Source organism: Lithobates pipiens, unplaced genomic scaffold (assembly GCF_037356315.1).
Source record: "Lithobates pipiens isolate NorthernLeopardFrog02 unplaced genomic scaffold, aLitPip1_a1.2 Scaffold_18, whole genome shotgun sequence".
NCBI lineage: Eukaryota > Metazoa > Chordata > Amphibia > Anura > Ranidae > Lithobates > Lithobates pipiens.
Window position 1 is genome coordinate 110,612,583 of NW_027507758.1, and position 23,341 is coordinate 110,635,923.

The 23,341-nt window shown below is 41.2% G+C and overlaps 1 protein-coding gene across 2 annotated transcripts; it reads right to left on the reverse strand.

Moving 5' to 3' along the window:
• Positions 1-1,506: 1,506 nt before the first annotated feature.
• Positions 1,507-21,569, reverse strand: OVOL2 (ovo like zinc finger 2). 2 transcript variants are annotated; one of them, XM_077486002.1, is made up of 5 exons: positions 21,371-21,569; positions 21,022-21,284; positions 18,421-18,674; positions 9,826-10,012; positions 1,507-2,214 (listed from the first exon to the last, which is right to left on the reverse strand). In XM_077486002.1, the coding sequence occupies exons 2-5, from the start codon at positions 21,119-21,121 to the stop codon at positions 1,886-1,888; spliced, it is 870 nt and encodes a 289-aa protein (XP_077342128.1). In that variant the 5' UTR covers positions 21,122-21,284; positions 21,371-21,569; the 3' UTR covers positions 1,507-1,885. The 2 variants fall into 2 exon arrangements, with proteins under 2 accessions (XP_077342128.1, XP_077342127.1); XM_077486001.1 differs by lacking the exon at positions 21,371-21,569 and having other exon boundaries at positions 21,022-21,334.
• Between the last annotated feature and the right edge of the window lie 1,772 nt (positions 21,570-23,341).

Here is a 23,341-nt window from a genome sequence, read left to right on the forward strand (position 1 = left end):
TAATCTACCATAGCAAGCTCTGGAGGAACTCTAGTTGAGAAAGGCAACAGGGACAGAGACCACAACAAAACCTTTAGGGGCCCATTCACTGAAAGGTTCCCCATCCATGGAGCGGCGTGTCCAGAGAGTCGTTAGCGGCTGTGGGCTCTGAAGGATGCAGCCAGAGGATGCCAGCACTTTCTGGGGCCATGGAACTCAAGGACAACTGGTCCTGATGTCACTTCCCGGATGTGAGGGGATTACCAAGGCCTTGTGGCCAGAGCTTCCTGGGGCTGTGGAACGCAAGGGCAACTGGTCCTGACATTACTTCCTGGATGTGAGGGGGGATTACTAAGGCCTTGGTAATCAACTCACATCCGGGAAGTGACATGAGGATCAATTGCCCTTGCATTTCATGGCCCCAGGAAGCGCTGGAATCCACTGGCTGTGTCCCTCTGAGCCCACAGCCGCTTAGGACTCTCTGGACACGCCACTCCACTGATGGGGAACCTTTCAGTGCTACACGCTGTTTAATACTTCACCTTTGTGAGTAACATTTTGTTATGGTTTCATTAAATTATGAAAACGCTACTCAGATTGGCACTTGTGTTCTCTCCTTAGTCCACTTCAAGTTGCTTATTTCTTGCTCACTGAGCTGCTACAGAGTGATCAGCCAACAGATTTTTTTGACAATTCATTTTTTTTTTTTTAAATTGGCTATTAAGTCATTTGGATTCGTTTATTATACCTACCGCATTCCTGTGAGACTTTGGCTCTTACTTTGCGCCAGTTTTCCACCAGTTTGTTCCATTCATTTTAATGGGCTTCCAGAAAAAAGTGGAGTGGTACTATTTTAGAACCTTGCCATGCTTTCATTACTTGGACTACATCAATCCATCCTGCACAAACATTATATAGCCCATCTATGGGGTTAAGTGGTTGGCTGAAAGGTGACCCTGTGCATATACAGAGAACAAAAACACTCAACAGAACTTCAGAGTAGATAGTTACTAAAGTCCTATATTGGAAGGGTTTTTGCTAATATGGGACTTCAGTAAAACAGTCATCTTGGAAGTTCAGTTGAAGTGCTGGAATTTTTTTTTATTTTTTTTTTCTTGTTTAGGTTGTTTTTGTGGTCCTTGTTTCCCTGTCCCAGTCACACTCATTCCCCTAATTTCCTACTTCTATCACAAGACCAGAAAGGGATAGTAAACCACCCCACCCCCCCCCTATTTTGGATACGATTAAGCAAGTTCAGCAGGGCCCGAACAAATTTCAAATCATCTATGGCCGTTCCCACGCAACAGAAGTTGATCTATCAATACGTTAAATGGGAATGTTGGAAAATATTCATTTGATTAGCATCTGCAGCGCTGATCAGTTTATTCTGACAGTGGAAGAGTCCCTACTGTCTGACTACAATAGCACAGCCGGGAGGATTTCTCCATCCACTTCACTTTTGTGGATAAGGAAGTCTATTTTTTTTTTTCTGATGATCGAGAGAAAAAAAAAAAAAAAAGACAAAAAAAAATTTAAACTTTTCATTTATTAAAAGGCACCAGCACCTGTTCTATATATAAAAGAATGCAATAAAAAAAACCTTAGTAGTTTACAAAGTAAATATAAATCTCATTTTTACAACAGCAGTTACAGAGGCACTTAGTCTTACAGCATAGATTTTTTTTTATCTCATGTGTGTACAGTATAGAGTCTCTGGATTCATCTTCTCAGGAATTCTGTAGCCCTCATTGGTATAACAATCAGTAGTTTAATGTGTCCAGTAATCCATTATATTGTACAATAGAAATCCCTCTGCCTTTGTCAAAGTAATAAAATAAGCAATATACAAATTTAGAAAAGTTCACACGCCATGTAAACATTTATGTACACAAGGTCTATTTCGTTTTCACTGATTTTCTTCTTCTTCTTCCTCCTCTTCTTCATTTGTGGGACTGACCTGCAGCACCGTTGTAATTTTGTGTTGCAAAAGGGCTGCCAGTTTTTTGGTGGTTTTCTTAAGAAAGGCGCTGCCAGGGTGGCCGTTATAAACGTGGAGGTATAAATCCTCCTGGGAGGGTCCGGTGTAGCCGCACTCCTCACAAACAAATAACTTGTCCCTCCTCTGCTTGTACGCAAAGCCTTGCTGCACCCCGTGAATTTTTTTAAGATGAGATTCCAGAGAACAACGCTGTGTAAAGGCTTTGTTACAGATCTCACATTTGTAAGGACGAATTCCTGTAAAAAATAAAAATACAACCACGGTAAAATATGTGTAATGTTATTCAAAGACATTTTGAAGGACTTATAAAAAAATAGAAATATGATTTTGAGACATTTGTATGGGATCAAAACTACTATACTGTTTTTATTTTTGGTTGGTGCGCCATGGGTGAAATCTTCCTTCACTTCACCAGATGCAACAGAAGCGAGAGAAAATCTCTAAAATGGAAAATTGGAAATATTTACCCCCCACTTCTTGCTCTATGGATCATAATAAATGTGGTTTTCTCATCACTTTCTGTCTTGGTGACCAAAAAAAAAAAAACCCATACAAATCAAAAAACCCTATGACCAGTCTAATGATAAATCACCTTCTTGTATTTGGCTCCAAAGTACTATTTGTTAACATTTATCACAACTTTGCAGCTGTACATAAACCCAAATACAATACTTTTTAGTGGGGGAAAAAAAAAAGATTACAAGATCTTATGGTCATATACACTATATGACCAAAAGTATTGGGACACATGCCTTTTTATATATATATATATATATATACATACACACATACACACATACACATACACACACACACACACACACACACACACACACACAAACTTTAATGGCATCCCAGTCTTAGTCCGTAGGGTTCAGTATTGATTTGGCCCACACTTTGCAGCTATAACAGCTTCAACTCTTCTGGGAAGGCTGCCCATAAGGTTTAAGGAGTGTGTCTATGGGAATGTTTGACCATTTCAGAAGCGCAATTGTGAGCACTGATATTGAATGAGAAGTCCTACCTCGCAATCTCCACACTTGATGGACTTTTCAACCTCACCTTCTATGTAACTATGTAATTCATACCAAAAGGTGTTCTAATCAGGTTGAGATCAGGATTCTGTGCAGGTCAGTCAAGTTCCTCCACCCCAAACTCACTCATCCATGTCTTTTTGGGCCTTGTGGGGCTAAGGATGCTGACACCATCAAGCTCTTGTAAAGATAAGGCTCGTAGCTTTGGATTACAGCCAGGAGCAGAGAGATATATTGTAACAACACATGATTGTTCCCTAGTGTTGGGCCGACACTCAAGGAATGTGAATGTATTTTAACGGAGTTTTAAACAATAAAACAAGGATTGCGCTTTTTCTTCCCCACAATTATCTGCTGTTCAACACGGGAGAGAAACTGACGGGTGGATATGGTGGATATAGGCAGAGTGGAAAGTGGATCTTCCTAATTATACAGACACCGCGTTATAATCTGACCAGCCACAGTCTCTGGTGAGTCATTTTAGGTCTTTATTAATGAAGGAGCACATTAGATATTTGAACACCTGAATTTTTGTATCACGGTTTATTTCCATGAAAATTGAAATTTGGATTTTGTTTGGTGGCACACACACATTTGAAGATATTAAAGTTTTTTATTTTTTTCCTTTGACTTTTGCAGTTTGGGACTTTTTTGTTTTTTAGTTTAGAAAATATGTTCACATATGCAAACTTTTGGAAAACAGTATTAAGTTATGGGTAAATTTTTTCTCTGCATGTAGATTAAACGGAGGATTATTTAAAAGAGCAAGGCAAGGAGAGGTCTCTAATAGGCGTGGATCTGAAAACTGCCACACAGATGCAAACACTGTGAATGTGAAAGACCCCTTCGAGGGGTGAATATTTTGGTGAGTGCAACACCTATAGGGGAGCACTGCAAGAAGTACCAGCATACACAATTGAAGAGCACCTGTCACTTTTTACAAAAAAAAAAAAAGTTCATATAAAAAAGGACTGTGTATATCAATTTGTTCACTTAAGCACTAGTCACCTTTTTATAGTTGCACTTATGTCACAATATGTATATGTATGCATATTAATCAATCTGCTAGAACAGGGATTTCCAAACTACAGCCCTCAAGCTGTTGTGGAACTACACATCCCATGGGGCATTGTAGAACTAACAGCCGGAGACATGACCAGGCATGATGGTAATTGTAGTTCCTGAACAATTGGAGAGCCATAGTTTGGATATTCCTCTGCTAGAACACTAGCTGTATTTAAAGCACCAGCCGGTTTATAATTTATTTGCACTAAGGATTATTTTATTTGGTCACATACAAGTCACTGGTTGGAGTGCGCTAGTGGAGCACTTGGATTGTTTTTTTTTTTTAAGAACAGCCACACCTACTGCTTAAATCTATCCCATGCTAGAAACTCAGCCTGCTCTCCTCCAATCATCAGACTTGTGCTGACATGCCCCTCCCCCTTCTCCTGCATAGCCATCCACTGGGAAGAGCAGTGTACTGCTGTTTCTCATTCTCCAGCTCCCTGAGCGCCTTTTGCAGCTGAAAACAGAGGGTATTTGATAACTTCTAATAAAAAAAAAGGGGGGGGGGGGCGTATTTATGATGTTTCTTATATCTATACACAAATGTTTTGCCTTTCATTTCCATTTTAAACTGATTGGGTCACAAGGTGAGGGGTTACATATACTTTAGGACCACATTGGAATTTATTGGGAAATGTACCAGAAGTAACCTTTGCAATGCTGTGCCTGGCAATACACTGTGCTATCAGTATTATGACCAGGATGGCATAGTTTACTTGAGTGCAGGCATTTAGCATTTAATACACCTTGAGCTACAAGATAAAAAGAGAGCAAGGGTTGCCTTTCCTCAGTTTTCAAGGAAGTTCATCTAATTGGCTGGCTTTATGTTTCTTTTCTTTTTTTTTTACTGCCAGTGTCTGTGTGTAAATCTCTAAAACAAATCTGTCACATGCAAGGAATGTCACAGTGGGAGTGATTTACAAACAATAGAACAAAGAAGACGGATATATTCCCGTCTTAAAGCGGTATGAAACCCAAGAGCAAACATTTAATATATTGCAGCCTACCAATACTTAGATGTGGTGGCTTTCTTTCTTATATTTTCATCTGGTAATCCAGCCAGCAAGTCTGTTTTTCAACAGAAAACCTCTCTTGCAGGTAGGGGGACGAGGGAAATCATTTAACACGAGCAAGGATGCCTAAAACGATCAGCTTTTTTTTAAATTTATGTCAAACATTTATCCCAAAAGGCAAAAACGGTTTTCTGTAACTGATTATAAAGCATTGGCTGGAGTTTGGTTAAATTCGTTGGCGAATCTAAATCTGCTAGATCTAACGTTCCACTGCCCTCCAGACTGACAGTGCTGCTGACCAAAGGGTGCCCCTGTGCTCCTTAATTTAGAGTAGAACCACTGAAATACTGGAGGTGTGTTACTGGCCAGACCACCAGGGGAAAACAAAAAAGGGAAAAAAGCCTAAAAGAAAAATTAATGCAGCCACCACATGTAATGATTGGAAAGCTAAAAGTACACTGCTAAAAAAAAAAAAAAAAAAAAAAAAAAAAAAAAAATTTAAATTAAAAATTTAAAGGAACATTTTGAAAACATAAAAGATCTCAATGGGGAAAAATCTCATGTTGGATATCTATACTGATATGGACTGGGTAATGTGTTAGGAATGAAAGGATGCCACATCTTTTGATGGAAATAAAAATGATCAACCTGTAGAGGGCTGAATCCAAAGACACCCTGAAAAGCAAAGTGAAAAAATGATGCAGCAGGCTAGTCTATTTTGCTGAAATGTAATTGCAGCAACTCAAAATTGTACTTTGTATGGCCCCCACGTGCTTGTGTGCATGCCTGATGACAACGTCGGGGCATGCTCCTAATGAGACAATGGATGGTGTGCTGGGGTATTTCCTCCCAGATCTGGACCAGGGCATCACTGAGCTCCTGAACAGACAGAGGTACAGACGGCATCAGATGGACTGAAACAATGTTCCAGATGTGTTCTATTGGAGACAGGCGAGTGTGGCGGCCAGCCAATGCTATCAATTCCTTCCTCCAGAACTGGCTGCATACTCTCACCATATGAGACCGGGCATTATCGTGCATCAGGAGGAACCCACTGCACCAGCGTAGGGTCTGACAATGGGTCCAAGGATTTCATCCCGATACCTAATGGAAGCCATTGTCTAGCCTGTAGGGGTCTATATGTCCCTCCATGGATATGCCTCCCCGGACCATCACTGACCCACCACCAAACTGGTCATGCTGAACGATGTTACAGGCAGCATAATGTTCTCCGTGGATTCTCCAGACCCTTTCACGTCTGTTACATGTGCTCAGGGTGAACCTGCTCTCATCTGTGAAAAGCACTGGGTGCCAGTGGCAGACCTGTTAATTCTGGTATTCGATGGCAAATGCCAAACAAGTTCCACGGTGCCAGGCAGTGAGCACAGGGCCCACTAGAGAACTTATGAAATCTGTTTCTGATTGTTTGGTCAGAGACATTCATACCAGTGGCCTGCTGGATGTCATTTTGTAGGACTGGCAGTGCTCATCCTGTTCCTCCTTGCACAAAGCAGCAGATGCCGGTCCTGCTGATAGGTTAAGGACCTTCTACGGCCCTGTCCAGCTCTCCTAGAGTAACGGCATCCTGGATGCCATTCCTGGATTCTCCTCCATGTTCTTGAGACTGTGCTGGGAGAGAGCAAACCTTCTGGCAATGGCACACGTTGATGTGCCATCCTGGAGGAGTTGGACTGCCTGTGCAACCTCTATAGGGTCCAGACATCGCCTCATGCTAACAGTAGTGACAATGACCCTAGCCATATGCAAAACTAGTGAAAAGCAGTCAAAAAAGGAGTAGGGAAAAAATGTCAGTGGCCTCCACCTGCAAAACCATTCCTGTTTTGGAGGTCATCTTATTGTTGCCCATCTAGTGCACCTGTTATTTTCAATAACACCAAAGCAGCTGAAACTGATTAACAACCCCCTCTGCTACTTAACTGACCAGATCAAAATCCTAGGAGTTTAATTGACTTGATGCTATACTCTGATTAAAAAGGGTTCCTTGAATTTTTTTTGAGCAGTGCATTATACACATTTGTGGTTTTGTGTTTAATACGGCTTTATAGCAACCGTATTTCCACTTTTGCAGTCCAATATAGAAGAAACCCAGGGCTTTTTTTCTCAGTAAATAGGGGCAGGAACTCAACTATGACCCTCCAAACTTGAGCTTGTAGTTCTCAGTGAACTACCAGGGCACTGTCGAGCTCTCTAGGTAGTTCACTGATTCTTCATGTCTTTGCAAAACTGTCAGTTCATACAATGTATGGACAGACAGCTTACACCGACAGTCTGTAGGAGTCCTGTATGGCACCATCTTGGGTACAATGCTTTCCAGTCTGTGTGTTTGACAGCCAGTCCTACAGAAGCTGGCCATCAAGGAAAACCAGCAGCCGACACACTCCCGACTCTCTGCCAACTCCCGAAAGCGCTGACCGGAGTGTTCTGGCAGGGTGGCCATCCCCCTGTCAGAGCACAATAGAACAGCAGGAGATACCACTGTACTAACATCAGATAGTTAGTAAAGCGGCTCTGTCCAGAGCTGGTAGGTTGTTGTTTTTATTTTTTATTATTATTTATTTTTTTTAAACTAGGTGTGTAATAGGCTTTATCCTTTAAAGCGGTTCTCCAACCTAAAGAGGAAGTTCCGCTAATCTGATCCCTCCCCCCTCCGGTGCCACAATCGGCACCTTTCAGGGGGGAGGGGGGGGGTGCAGTTACCTGCCCCCCCCCCCCCCCCCCCCGTTGTGTTCTGGGAAACACACAGTTCCCAGGACACAGCGGGGACCAGAAGAGATGAGCAGCGTGACTCGCGCATGCGCAGTAAGGAACCGGGCAGTGAAGCCGCAACGCTTCACTTCCCGATTCCCTGACAGAGGATGGCGGCGGGGGCAGCAGAGAGACGAGCGGTCGCTCGTCATCTGCCGCCGACATCGCTGGACCCTGGGACAGGTAAGTGTCCATTTATTAAAAGTCAGCAGCTGCAATATTAGAAGCTGCTGGCTTTTAATTTTTTTTTTTTTTGGTGCAGAACCGCTTTAAGGAGGGGGCTGAGGAGTTTTGTTTACCATTAGTACCTGACAGATCTCTATCAGTTGTAAACTGATCACTGGCACTGTCCTAACAAATGGTTAAAGATCTTGAAAGTGATTGTAAACGATCACCTTGTAAAACAACCAAGTTTAAAATAGAAATGAAAAGGCAAAACGTTTTGTATAAATATAAAAAAACATTATAAATACTTTTTTTTTTCTCTTTTTAATAAGCGAGTACCTTCCCTCTGTTCTCAGCTGCATAAGAGCTGGGGGAGGAGAAGCAGAGGCACACTGAGCTTTCCAGTGAATGGCTGTGCAGCGGTGCCGTGCCAGGACAAGTCTGATCATTGGAAGAGAGCGCAGCATAGCTAGAGAACTAACCAGGTTGTGCTCTCCTGCTTAGAGTGGTCAGTTTTAACAAGAAAGCAATGGGACTGGCAGGAATTCCAGAGATTGCACACAAAGTGAGCAAAGAGAACCTGATACTTTCTCATAGAAGTACATGGTACAGCAGGCACATATCAGGGACAAAAACGTTAGGGTAACAAACGCTTTAAGGCTTGGGTGGTACATTGTATGTTAATATCATCTGTCTCCTAATTGCACATTTCAAGCCATTTTGAAGAAATAATAAGGGTTAAACATAATTTTATAGGTATTTTGTGTGAATGGGAACACAGCTATGGGAGATTTCTCAAATTTAACTGACAAAGTGGAAAAAACGCTTTAATTTGAAAACAAATCTGGGTATTCCTTTTAGGCAGGAACAGCTATAGACTGTAGAGGGATATAAAAACACAATCTTACTGCTCTAAAGTATCTCTGTAATAAAATCTGACAGGGGTTCTAGACTTCCCCAACTTTATTTAAAATATAAATAAAATTGTAACTTAGGCCTCATGCACACTGGACATTATAAAAAAGCCAGTAACGTTAGCTGTAGAAAGCTGTACATCGTTTTTGTTGGCATTTTTTGTAGCTGTAACATTAACTTTTTTTTAGCAAAACTATACTCCCATAAAAGCTTATGGCTCAAAAACACTGATGAACATTGAATAGCCAGGTTTTTCAGCATTTTTAAGCTGATTTCAGCTTTTTTTCAGAGTTAGAGCGTTTTTACAACTGAAAAACTCCTCTCAAAACACACTAGTTCTGGGGGGTTTTTCCAGCTAGAAAACACCCCTGCCAAAAACTTCTAATAACAGATCATGTGTGCATGGATACATAGGATAACATGCTGGGAGTTTATTGGCTGCAGAAATAAAAACATCTAAAGCTGGGGTGGCCCCTCCATTTGGGGCACCCCTCCCCCCTTTCCATGCTGGGTGTTTTTTTGAAGCACCTGATTAGAGTCAGAGGCTCTAATAGGCTTAAAAATAGGGTGGGCTCGGGGCGCAGAGCTTTGTGCTACAAGCCCACCCAGGTGTGTGGGTAAAATATGGTCAGAATCAGATTGGGGGGGGGGGGCTGAATTTTACTGTTTTGGTTTACGCAGCTAAACACTGAAATAGTGATATGTTAATGAGCCCATAACATACAATACTGTTACATTCAGATCTGTATAAATTAAAGAATGCAGCATAGTGTACACCTGCTCTAGGAGCGTGCAGAGGGTTAATGGAGAACAGCGTGTGTTATTTCCTGTGTGACCTGCAGAGGGCAGCAGAAAGAAAAGTCCAGTGCTAGAAAGTGCTGCTTACCTGTGTGAGTCCTTACATGTCTCTTGAGATCGAAGGTGTCATTGAACCCTTTGCCACAGAAGGTGCAGAGGTGTCTTTTAACCTGGTTATGGCACTTGAGATGACGGTTAAGCATGCGCTGCAAGCGGAAACCTTTACCACAGATGTCACAGCTATAAATATCCTCGCTGAGTGTTCCGCTGGTGACCTAAAACAATGGACAAGTAAATAGTACTGGGTTGAAAAACACAATGGCGTCCTGTACAAGGCAGCATAGATTACAGATCTGAGTTATTCCTTGATTTCCATTATTATAAACACAGTCCTGTTGGATGTTTGATTGATTTTTTTTTTTAAATATATATGTACCCCTTTTGACAAATATTTACCGTAACCCCTTCCTGACCATAAGACATTGACGCATAGACCATGTGTCAGTTAGGGTTTGTTATGTGTGGCAGCCCTTGCTGCCTCCCTGAATAATGATTTGTGGTGGATCACTTTTCAAAAGGTCTTTGACAAACAACAAGGAAGTGATACACTATATTACTAAAAGTACTGGGACTCCTGTCTTTACACACACAACCTTTAATGGCATCCCAGTCTTAGTCCATAGTAATCAATATTGAGTTGGCCCACGTTTTGCAGCTATAACAGCTTCAACTCTTCTGGGAAAGCTGTCCACAAGGTTTAAGAGTGTGTCTATGGGAATGTTTGGCCATTCTTCCAGTGGCACCGACGTTAGACGAGAAGGCCTGGCTCACATTCTCCACTCCAATTCATCGCAAAGGTGTTCTATTGGGTTGAGGTCAGGACTTTGTGCAGGCCAGCCAAGTTCTTCCACACCAAACTCGCTCATCCATGTCTTTATGGACCTTGCTTTGTGCACTGGTGTGCAGTCATGTTGGAACAGGAAGGGGCCATCCCAAAACTGTTCCCACAAAGTTGGGAGCATGAAATTGTCTTGGTACGCTGTCCAACCCCTTTAAAACAACCACAGACCATAATCCCCCCTCCACCAAATGATCTGGACCAGTGCACAAAGCAAAGATAATTTGTTAATGTGCCGAACAGTCTTTTTCCAAAACAAAAAGTGACCATCATGCTAAAATATACTCTAAAAAAGGAGCTACATTAACAACTGGAATGTAATGAAGCACTTCATCATGTAAAACTGTCTGTTGAGATGGAGAGAGACATGACCTAAGCTTGGTTAAAGCTGTACAATTTGCTATGCACACACTACTGTAGCCTCAAGGGAAAAGAATCTTATTTTTTATATTTTTATTTTTATATAAAAAAAGGGAAGTCTGTGGTCCCCTCTGGCAGGGGCCCTGGGGTAATTGTCCCTTTTGCCCTCTTACAAGTCCGGCACTGGTTGTGTGCTGAGAACGCGTTCACAGCACCTCGACCGAGCTGACGCCAACAGCTCTCAGTCGCAGCCAGTGAGACAACCTCCTGATTATGTGACCACTGCGAGATCCAAGCACAGCAGTCACATGATTGGGAATCCACTCCGCCACCCTACATTAAGACCCCTTTCACACTGGGGCAGTGGTTGCATCAGTGGTAAAGTGACGTTTTTAGCGGCGCTTTACCGCCAATTTTGCGGTGCTAGTCGGCCGCTAGTGGGGCGCTTTTACCCCCACTAGTGGCTGAGAAAGGGTTAAAAACCAGCCGCTAGCGGGTTAAAACTACATGCAGTGACATCCAATGCAGTGCAGAAAAATGCAGACATGCTGCGTTTTACGCCACACATCATACCAGGGCTGTAGTGTGAACAGGGCACATCAAAATCAATGGTTTTCTATGTGCTCTAGCGGTGACTGGCATTTATCCACTGTGTAAAAATGCTAATTTTTTTAAAATAACAAATGTCATACTTACCTGCTCTGTGCAAGGGTTTTGCACAGATCAGCCCCAATCCTCCTCTTCTGGGGTCTACCAGCAGCGCTCCTGGCTCCTCCTGTTCTCGAGTGCCCCCATGGAGAGCCGCATTCAATGGGGGAACTCGTGCGGACGCTGCGTCCATTGACAAAGACAGCAGGACTCAGCCCCACCCCCCGTGGCACTGGATTTCATTGACAGCAGCTGGAGCCAATGGCTCCCGCTGGTATGAATCTATCCAATGAGGACCCGACACAGCGGCTGGAGCTGCTGTGCTCATCCCCATCGATGGAACGATCGTGTTCAGGCAAGTAAAAGGGGGACTGCTGCACTACAGAAGGTTTTTCACCTCAGTGCATTAAGGTGAAAAACCTGAAGGGTTTACAACCCTTCAAGTATTGCAGCACAGATTTTTCCTGAATAGGAGGCCATAGTTCTATCTTAAAGTGATTTTAAAGTTAAATAATTTTTAGCTTAATGCATTAAAGTAAAAAATGTTTTAGCACCTTGCTGTATTTTCTTTTTGTTTTGGATAGAGGGATTAGGACGCTTGTCAGTTTTTTTTTTGTTTTGCTGTCTGTGCCCCCATTAAAAGAGAAGTATGGGTGTCCCTCCTCTCCCCCATCATCCTTACCTAGATGGATGCAGCATCATTCCGATACCTCTACACTAGGGATGAGCCGAACACCCCCCGGTTCGGTTCGCACCAGAACTTTCGAACGGACCCCAAATTCGTACGAACTTTAGAACCCCATTGAAGTCTATGGGACTCGAACGTTCGAAATTAAAAGTGCTAATTTTAACGGCTAATATGCAAGATACTGTCCTAAAAAGGGTTTGTGGACCTGGCTCCTGCCCCAGGGGACATGGGTCAATGCAAAAAAAACTTTTAAAAACTGCCGTTTTTTCGGGAGCACTGATTTTAATGACGATTAAAGTGAAAAAAAAAAGGGAAATATTCCTTTAAATATCGTGCCTGGGGGGGTGTCTGTAGTATGCCTGTGAAGTGCCACGTGTTTCCCGTGTTTAGAACAGTCCCTGCACAAAATGACATTAAACGGAAATAACGTCATTTAAAACTGCTTGCGGTTTTAATGTTATATCTGGTTCCTGCAATATGGTTGAAAATCATTGAGAAACATGGCATGGGTAGCCCTCCCTGCCCATTACCAGCCCCTTTGGGTCTTGTACGCATATTAAGGGAAACCCTGTACCCAAATTAAAAAAAGGAAATGCGTGTGGCCCCCAGGCCCTATATACTCAGAACAGCAGTATACAGGTGGTGCAAACAAGATAGGGACTGTGTAGGTTTGTTCTGTTAAGTTGAATCTGTTTGTAATTTTCAACTGGTACATTTTTAAAGTGTAGCTCCAGTCAAAAAAACTATTTTTAAGCTTTTTGGAAAACATAGGGAAGGGTTATCACCCCTGTATAATTTATTTTGCCGTCCATCTTTTTCAGAGCACGCACAATCTCCTACCGCTGACTGCAAGCTCTATTTAAAACGAGCAAGATATTTAGCTATATAGGTGGATATATCGGTGTATACTGCATTCAGAGCACGCACAATCTCCTAACACTGACTGACAGCTCTATTATAAAAGATAGATATATCGCTAGATATAGAGGTGAATATAGCGGTGTATACTGCAGTCAGGGCACGCAGACAACAACCACTACAGAAGAACAAGAACAAAAAAAAAAAATCGGCCGATAACGATCGGTGTATACTGTGTTGAAGGTACACAGAACACCCACTAACTGCTACAGATGCCAACACACTACACAAGGCCGCCACGCTGGCGGCCTTATATAGTGTGGGGCGTGTACTACACAGCCTGAGCTATGATTGGCCACAGGCATCCTGCCGGCGCTGTGATTGGCCAAGCATGCGGGGTCACAGTGCATGCTTGGCCAATCATGAGCCAGCAATGCACTGCGCCATCGCAGTGCATTGTGGGCCGTGAGTGCCACACGAATTTGGCGCGAACGGTCCATAACGTTCGGAATTCGCGGAACGGGCAAACAGCCGATGTTCGAGTCGAACGTATATTCGACTCGAACATGAAGCTCATCCCTACTCTACACTGAGAACCGAGCGATCAGACATCGCAGATGGCTCGGTTCTCCCGAGCAGAGAGCTGCTCTCTGTCAATCAGCAGCTCTCCGCTCTGCTCCTCCATGCTCACTGGAGTGCTGAGCTGTGGAGGGGTGGGGGAACGGCCATCTCAGGCTCTCAGGGGCTCGCTGAGACGGGCATCAGTCCACCTGGCAGATCCAGACTTCCATTGTCGGGATGACATGGTGCCTGGGCTGATTTCTGTGACGTCAACAGAGAGCGGACTTCAGTCAACTCTCTGCTGAAAATGGGTTTGCAGGAGTGCAAAACGAAGTATAGCCAAACAAGTTCAGGCTGGACTTCTCCTTTAAAGGAGATTCACCCTCTTCATTTGTCCTGTTTACCATTATTATTCAAAGTGAAAGAAAGTCCCAAATTTTGGGTTGTCTCTAAAAAACTAATAGAGGGGAAATATTCCAATGGAGACACTAGGGTGAGCTGGGGGTCCCCAAGGAATTCAATTTGCAGGGATTTCCACTCACTTCCAGTTTGGTTATTGAACAGGAAGTGAAGGGAAATCTCTGCAATGGGAATCAGATGGCGGAAAAAAAAAATCTGACAGGGGTTATAACACTCTCTCACTCTATACAAAATGAAGGAAAAAAAAAAAAAAAAGAAAAAAAAAAAGGTTTTGCCTATAGTTCTACATTAAGTATTTTGGAAAGCACTTGGCAAAAAATAAAAAATAAGGAAGAGGCAATGATATATCAATGTATCGACTACCTAAAAATAATTTTATTTAATTTGACTATTTTTTCAATACACAGCCATGTTCTCCTACAGTTGTATATATTTTATTGATAAAAGGCTAAATAAATAGTAATGTCTTTCATTTGTAAACTAAACAACATGCACGTTGTATTTCGTTTGTACTTTTTATTTATTTCTTTATTGTATTTGTACAAGCAGACTGTTTTGAAATTGTATGGGGCCTTCTGAAAACTACTTGCAAACCAGTTCCTTTTTAACTGATCATTGAATTGTAAAAGGAAAACAAATCTGTCACAGTGATCAAAGGCTCTAGTGTTCCTCCACCAACACCAATCCCCTGCAGGGAAGTGCTGGATACTTTGTAATAAATGGAAAAGAAAAGGTTTCTGTATACATAACATTTTACAAACTATGTATCTAAATGACACTCAACTTTTCAAAAACAACCAGAATATAATTATACATGTAGCAGTTTCACAGGGATTCTCCTGATCACAAATAGATGAATAATTAACTAGAAGCTATCCATTTTTTACCTCTTCTACAAAACTGTTTTAACTATATAAAATAACACTTTTGGTGGCCCTAACATCTAAGCAATAACAATTTCCTGACACTGTAAAAACTACAAAAGCAACTATTAATAAAAATCACTCCACGTAGCAGCTGCTAAACAAGACACCAAGTGTGTGTGTGTATATATATATATATATATACCGTATATATATATATATATATATTTTTTTATCAATGTGTTATAGATACCATTACAAATAAGACAGTCAATAATTGTTTGACCACATCATAGAATCTTAAGGCGAAAAAGAGAATTTCTATAAAAACAAAAAACACAAAATTGACTCAAAATGGAATTATTAATAACCCTTCAAGTATCAGAAAGCCTCAATAATTTTATTTACAACTGCACAAAATATATATATATATATATATATATATATATATATATATATATATATATATATATATATATGATAATAATAATCATAATAATCTATTTAAAAGTCAGCAGTCACGCCATGGCAGGCTATTCCATTGACAAATTCCAGCAAAAAATAAAATTTTCACTGTTCAAATACAGTACAACACAACCTTTCAGGCTCTTATGAGCGCAGTTTCCAATATAATTGTAATTAGGTATAAATTTGCAACAATGATTTGATTGCCAATAAATATTTTTAATTCAATATTTTTTACCTGAGATCTAAAAACATTTTTTTCTTTATTCAATTTGTTTCATTGTTCCCAGTCCCTACTTTATGCAGAATTATATTCCTTTACATACTAGACATAACAGATATTTGACTCCCTTAGTTAAAAAGTGCAAGAGGGTTTAGGTTGTTATTCATGAAAGTAAACCTGCATTAGCCTCAAAACTACTAATTGTATGCAGGAGAATTTGAAAAACAGGAATTTCTTCACATGAGTGGATGTTAGGAACAAGCTTCAATTCACTCTAATAAATCACCCCTTAGTGTATGCTGTAGATGTTTTTCAGTAATAGCAAATCAAAAACTGTATTGGTGGAATGCTGGACCCCCTGATAGGTGAGAGGTTGGTTGGGTCATCAAAATAGTATATAAAAAGGATGACAGAGCCAACAGTTTGTATCATCAGCATAATGCCCCTTTCACAAGGTGCGGACTCCAGAAAGCGCATGTACCTGCTCAGCGGGGGGGGGATCTCTCCCCTGATCCCCACCAAGCAGGAGGAGGAGAGGTCCGTGTCCGCTCCGTTATGCAGAGTGGACACGGACATGGTCCCACTGTTCTCTATGGGACTGTGAGATGGAAACAGACTGCCGGTCCATTCCCATCCAACTGTCATCCAATCTGATCCTCCAAATGAATGGGGAACGGATTCCCCATTCATCCGTTTTTTGGCAGACAGGATCGGATCCGATTGGATGTAAGTTGACATTCACTGCTCCATAGAGAACAGTCGATGGTCCGCCTGGAAAACTAACAGGTGGACCTGATCAGATCGCCTGTGTGAAATCAGCCTAAGACACCATACACACTATTAGATTTTCTGCAGATTTTTGTCTTCCGATTTACCAAAACCATGCAGTGCAAGGGCCTGCCTGATTGCTTTTAAATTGAAGCTCTTATGCAGTGTACACACGATCGGAATTTTGGTCAGAAAAAAAACTCTGATGGTTTTCCAGAGGGGATTTCGCTCAAGCTGTCTTGCATACACATGGTCACACCAAATTCCGACCGTCAAGAACGCGGTGACGTACAACAACACGTACAACGTACAACACTGACGGTGTTGATGGAGGTAATCAAGCAGTTTTTATCTCTTCAACCCATGGCTGAAGAAAAGAAAACTGCATAATGTTTGGCCTGCCTAAGCGTGTATGTGGTTTTTGTTTGAAAAATTCCATTCATTCCAAAAATCGAATGTTAAATGCAAATGGTATTTTAAAGCACTTTCAAAACCACATTCACCAAGTCTTTGATGGCATTATCCAATGTACTAACAAGATTGACGATACGAATATCGGTACGAAAATCTACGAGTTTATGGCCAGCCTAAGGCTATTGCCAATGCATTTCGAGGCTCACAAATCCTTCACCTGGGCTTAAGGTCAATACAACATAAACTCATATTAAAAAAAAAAAAAAAAAGGAAAAGAGAATTGCAAAGCTAAACCTATAGGAAAAGTATGATGTATTAACATAAACACTATAGTATGATCTCAAAGTCTAACTATTCCTGTGTGTGAAACAGACATATCTAAATACAAATAAAACAAGGAACATGAAAATAATGTTACCCTAATAGGAAATATAGCATTCAAATAATAGTAATATGGGAACATTAAAAATAATGAAAATAAAATCACTGTAATAAAAGGCACATTGTAACTGTAGGTGGGAATAGTTGTCTTATGTGGCATACACACTTTGATTTTATTGCCCGATTATTGTGTGATTCGTTCAAATCAATTTTAATTTGCAAACCATAAAGTATGGATAACTTGCCTTCCAATTGATTTAGACTCAATTTAGATTGATGGTCGATCAAAAGGAGTCAATCAACAAGGGCGAACAATTAATCAATCACATTGTATTGATGAGCAGAACTGAGATGCTTCAACAGTGTTTTGATCAATTAGATCAGTGGTCTCCAACCCATTGTGCGGGGCCAGATGTGGCCCTTTGCTTGCCTTTTTCTGCGCTTGGGGCACTCTTCCTTTACCTGATACATGCCACTATTCCTACAACAGACACCAACTATGGAGCACTATTCTTCCTAAGGAAGCCAATGATGGGGCACTATTCTTCTATGGACGCCAATGATGGGGCGCTGTTCTTCCCACCGACACCAATAATGGGGCACTATTCTTCCCGCCCACACAAATAATGGGGCACTGCTCTTCCCGCCCACACAAATAATGGGGCACTGCTCTTCCCGCCCACACAAATAATGGGGCACTGCTCTTCCCGCCCACACAAATAATGGGGCACTGCTCTTCCCGCCCACACAAATAATGGGGCACTGTTCTTCATACAGACACCAATGGTTGGGTATTATTCCTCTCACTATCACCAACATCCAGCCCTCCTAAAGTCGGAAGGACAGTAAATTGGCCTTTTGATAAAAATAAAAAAAAAGTTTGGAGACCCCTGGATTAGATTATGAGGCTGCATGGTGAAAACAGAAATGCAATTGATAATGTATAATCATATTTTCCATCTATTGATCAAAATTCACAGTGATCATTTATGGTGTGTATGGCCACCATTAGATCTATGGATTGACAATGACAACATGTCTTGCTTCTGATAGGCTCCAGAGATTCTTGTCTCTTTAGAATTGCAGTGAAGAGTTTGGAAATTTGTCTAAACACATAAAAACCTATTTAGAAATACCTTTATTTTGGGTCTGACAGGTGATCTCTTAAGGTCCAAAGCCTGTTCTTCAGCATTCTCTTGGCTGCTTCCTTCTGCTTCAGGGGACAAGGCATCTCCACACTGGTCAAGGCTACTGGGGGTGGTGAGACTCCCATTGCAGAGGCTGGAGTCACTGCTGGCCCTCTCTGGACTGTCAGCTCCTGGGTCCCCTCCACTGCTGCTGTTACTCAAGCTGTCCTCAGTCACATACTTGAAGATGCAGTCTATACTGTCTGCAGATAACACACAAAAGGGGTTAGCATCACCTGCAGGGAACAGTTACTCAAAGCCTTTTTTTTTTTTTTTTCCTTCTTCTCAAATGAAAGGCAAATATGTAAAGCTGATCCCTTTTCCCCCAAGAGCAACAATCAGCAGAGAGAAGGAGGGAGAGGTGGAGGGAGAGGGGGAGGTGGAGGCAGGTGAGTCTCTTTTCCTCCCATTGCAGTGTTTGAACTGAGGGTGTAACCTCACCGTACAAGGCTCTCATTAACAAGTCAATGGCATAAAGCAAACACATAGGACGTGCTTTGGAAGTGATGGCGTGGAGTTTTCCGTTAGATTAAGAGGGAAGGCAGCTTGGTGAGCACACAGTGCCAGTATAGCGCTGCCTGGGGCCGGAGCGACGCTCACACCTGCCCAGGCTCACTGCAGGCACTCAGGTCAAGGCACAATACAAGGGTTGTGGGCTAAATGGGACTCATAGTTCCCAGGACTAACACAGGACAGGAGCACCCAACATGGCACCTGGGACACTTCTAAAAGTGCCAGAAAGTTTATTTGTCATCTACTCAACCTCTGCCCAGAAATAAATACAATTATAAAAAGGTACATTTTCTAAAGCTTCTGAGGATTTACTAAAACTAGAACCCAATCAGCTCCCAGGTTTTATTTTTAAAGCTTTATTTAATAAGCTAAAGTCAGAAGCTGATTGGTTACATAATAATAATAATAATAATAAATATGCATGGCTGCACCAGACTCTGTTCACCAGTTTTGGTAAATTCCACCCCTAGCGTGTCTTATATTACATAGTTACTTAGTCAGGTTTAAACCCACAGTTGATCCAGAGGAAGGCAAACAACGTTAAGGAATATTAAGGAAGTCAAGGGCAGCCTATTATCTTCCGCATGTGCTACCTTCAAAAGTTCATACAACCTTTAAATCCTCTAAGCAAGAACTTAGACCAGCCTTTCGACCAAGGTTCCTCCAGAGGTTGCTAGGGGTTATTTGAGCAATGAGAAACTTCTGCCTTTCATATGAGTAGTTACTGACACCCATGATCTTTGTTTTTTTTCCCCTACTGACCCTAAATGCAAGGAGCATTCTTTCTTAAGTTTATCACACTAATGTACCATGAGCAGTAGATATAGTCATTATTAGCAGGGGTTCCCTGAGACCAAATAGGTTTTCCAAAGGTTCTTCCATGTTAGAAAAGCTGAACTAGACCTTCCAGTCAATCCGAACCTTTCCTCAATAACTCTTCCTGCCCCATAGTACAACTTTCTACAGATTATACTGAAGAAATCCAGGGCAAACCACCAGTATCCTCTGCACACTACCTTCAGCATAGCATACACCTTACAACCTGATTGTACAATCTCTGTAAAATCCTGTTGACCAAAACCATGTAAAGTAGGGCCTGCAGCCCTGTAGACCATTCCTTCAATCGGGATCCAACTAGTAAAGCTCATTTACTAGTTGTTGGTCGATCTACAATCGGATTGATGGTCAGTAGAGAACAGTAAGGGGATGTAGACATCCACAATAGTTCTCTATAGTACAGCAAGGACCAGTTGTACTCAAGAGGGGCTTCTGATGGATTCTTCCTCTATGGTTCTCTATAGTACAGCCAGTGCCAGGTGTACCCCAGAGGGGCTTCTGATGGCTGTACTATAGAGAACCATAGAGGAAGAATCCAAGGCCAGGTGTACCCCAGAGGGGCTTCTGATGGATTCTTCCTATATGGTTTTCTATAGTACAACCAGGGCCAGGTGTACCCCAGAGGGGCTTCTGATTGATTCTTCCTCTATAGTTCAACCAGGGCCAGGTGTACCCCAGAAGGGCTTCTGATTAATTATTCCTCTATTTACTAAAAGGTAATTATAAATCATTATTTTATAAAACAAGGGACACCACAGGCTTGATTCACAAAACTTTAGTACAAATAGTATTAAGGCCATGTAACTGTAATATTCAAATCTTGACACAGCTGAAAATAACTGTAACTTTATTCTAAATAACTGTCTTTATTCTGGAGTGTTCTAGCTGTGAAATGAGCCTCAGGTCTACAGAAATGCAGAGATCCGTTAATAAATACATTGGGAAGAAGGGGAGCAATCCCAGGAGGGGGGTACAGGGGGGCATGTGCTGTAATACAAGGGAGACACCCTGATCTATAGGAATACCGCCATTATATTTAAGGTAGAAGATCCAGAAAATGCCAACACACAACATACCGATCATGGATAGGGACACACAGATCTACATTTGGGATAAGGAATTCTATGTTGGCTTTGGGTGGCACTACAAGCCTCGTGGTGACATGCTGCGATCTGTAGTCCTGCAGAGGTTTGTACCTACCTGGTATGTAGGTGTCCGCTCTCTCCTCGTCCGGGAGCTCATCCCAGCTGCGGACTACAGGCGGTGGGGTCCTTCTCTTCACCAGGAAAGCTCTGGGCATGACGATCGCTTGGCTGCCTGGAACTTCTCACCTGGCAGACCCCCGCTGGCGCTCTTCCCTTCCCTTCCCGGTCCTGGAATGTCTCTAACGGACAGCTGGGCACACAGGAGGCGATCCGATGTCCCCTCCGCTAATCCGATCCACCCGGGAGACTCAGCTAAACCTTCCGAGAAAAGGTGGACATGAGCAGGAACTGGCGCTAGGAGCATGCGTGCTGCAAATATAACGGTGTCAACAAGCCCTCCTTACCTGTCCGACCGGTTCGAGCAGCTCAGTCCTGCCCTGCCTCATCTGAGTGTTTGCTGAAGAATGCTGAGACAAAGGAGCCACCAGCAATGGCCCATTCACTGGCCTGGGGCAAGGCTGACTCTAGCAGACACCCCAAGACAAGTCCCAGATGATGGGGGGGTGGGGGTCCCAGAACTACTCCTCACCTGCACCATGCAGGGGCTTAGACTATGAAACTGCCACTGGCACCTCTGAACTGTTTTATTTTTATGTGTTACAACTTCCTCTTTGTAATCATCTACAAAAACAGAAAATAGACTTAGATAGCAAAGAGGAGGAAAGTTCTGCCCACGGTTCTACACATTTCTAAAAGAAAAAGTAAATGGTCAGCCCAGATTTCTATTTCCTGCGTTTGTATTGTATCATTTCACAAAATATACTTAGAAATATTGACAAACAATATACATTAATGTATGTTAGTTTCTATACTGCAGATAAATATATTTTATTAAATAAATTAGACATTTGTAAATACAGATTTTTTTTTTTTTTAACATGGTGTGCACTGTAATTATACATCATTTTATTAGATTGAAAGAAATAAAAATTATATATAAAATGTATTCATATTGTAAAGTGCTACGCAAACTGTTGGCACTATATAAATCCTGTATAATAATAATAAATATATATATATATAGAGAGAGAGAGAGAGAGAGAGAGAGAGAGAGAGAGAGAGAGAGATTTCTTATTATTATTATAATAATACAAGAATCATATAGCATGAACAGGCTGTGCAGCACTTTACATTCTAATATATATATACATACATACATTTATTAAAAAAGTTAGACATTTGTAAATACTGATTTTTCTTTTCCTCTTCTCTCTTCTATCTATCTATCTATCTATCTATCTATCTATCTATCTATCTATCTATCTATCTATCTATCTATCTATCTATCTATCTATCTATCATATTGTAAAGTGCTGCCTAAAAACCTGTATAAAAAGAATATATATATATATAATTTTTTTTTTAGGCAAGCATATATTTGAAATATAAAAAGATTTAAATACACTGATTTCTGACACACTGTTTGTAGACATATATATTACACCCTAATTTCTGACACTGTGCACTGTTTTTAGGACCAATAGAGACAGAACCGTTATACATATAACTGTATACATAAAAGTATGTGTATATATGTATATTTAAGGTATATAGACAGATACACTCTTGACACTATGCACTGTTTCATTATGAATATAGTGGACTTTTATATATATATATATATATATATATATATATATATATATATATATATATATATATATATATATATATATATATTCTTACACCCTGATCTCTGACACTGTCCTCTGTTAATTAAGATCAATAGAGAGGGCCGTTATCCTTATTGTATATAACTGTATAAATCTAATGTATGTGTATATATATATATATATATATATATATATATATATATATATATATAATTTATTTATTTATTTATATTCCAGGTATATAATAGATAGGTATACTCTTACACAATGATCTCTAACACTGCACTGTCTAGTTAGGTATGAATAGACAGGATCGTTATATTTATGAATGGTTATCTTCAATCTGTGCATTGAGTGATGACAGAACAGATCCACTGGAATAAAAACATAAAAAAACACAAAAAAAAAAAAAAAACAATTTGTATTTGTATGTGCAATGTTGTTGCTGATAATGCAATCACATGTAGAGGAGTGGGCTGGTAATAATGTGATCACCTGTCTTGTACCTGTACTCTTCTCCTGACCCCATGCTGGGGGCTCACAGTGAGATCCATTGTCTAAGGACAGCTCAGTGTTTGGGGTAAGATAACTCTATTACTCCACCCACCCCCAAGCATCTAGGGACAAAGGGACATAACTGTAGACAGGACCTTTAATTCTTTCGCTGGCTATCAGGCACAAGAGACACAAAGGTCTGCCCCT

Excerpts from the sequence above, each read along its gene's own strand:
- OVOL2 (XM_077486002.1), bottom strand. The coding sequence starts at position 21,121 with ATGCCCAGAGCTTTCCTGGTGAAGAGAAGGACCCCACCGCCTGTAGTC. Across the intron at positions 10,013-18,420 it reads CTGTCAGACCCAAAATAAAG|GTCACCAGCGGAACACTCAG; the intron begins GTATTTCTAAAT and ends CCATTGTTTTAG. Across the intron at positions 2,215-9,825 it reads ACATGTAAGGACTCACACAG|GAATTCGTCCTTACAAATGT; the intron begins GTAAGCAGCACT and ends TATTTTTTACAG.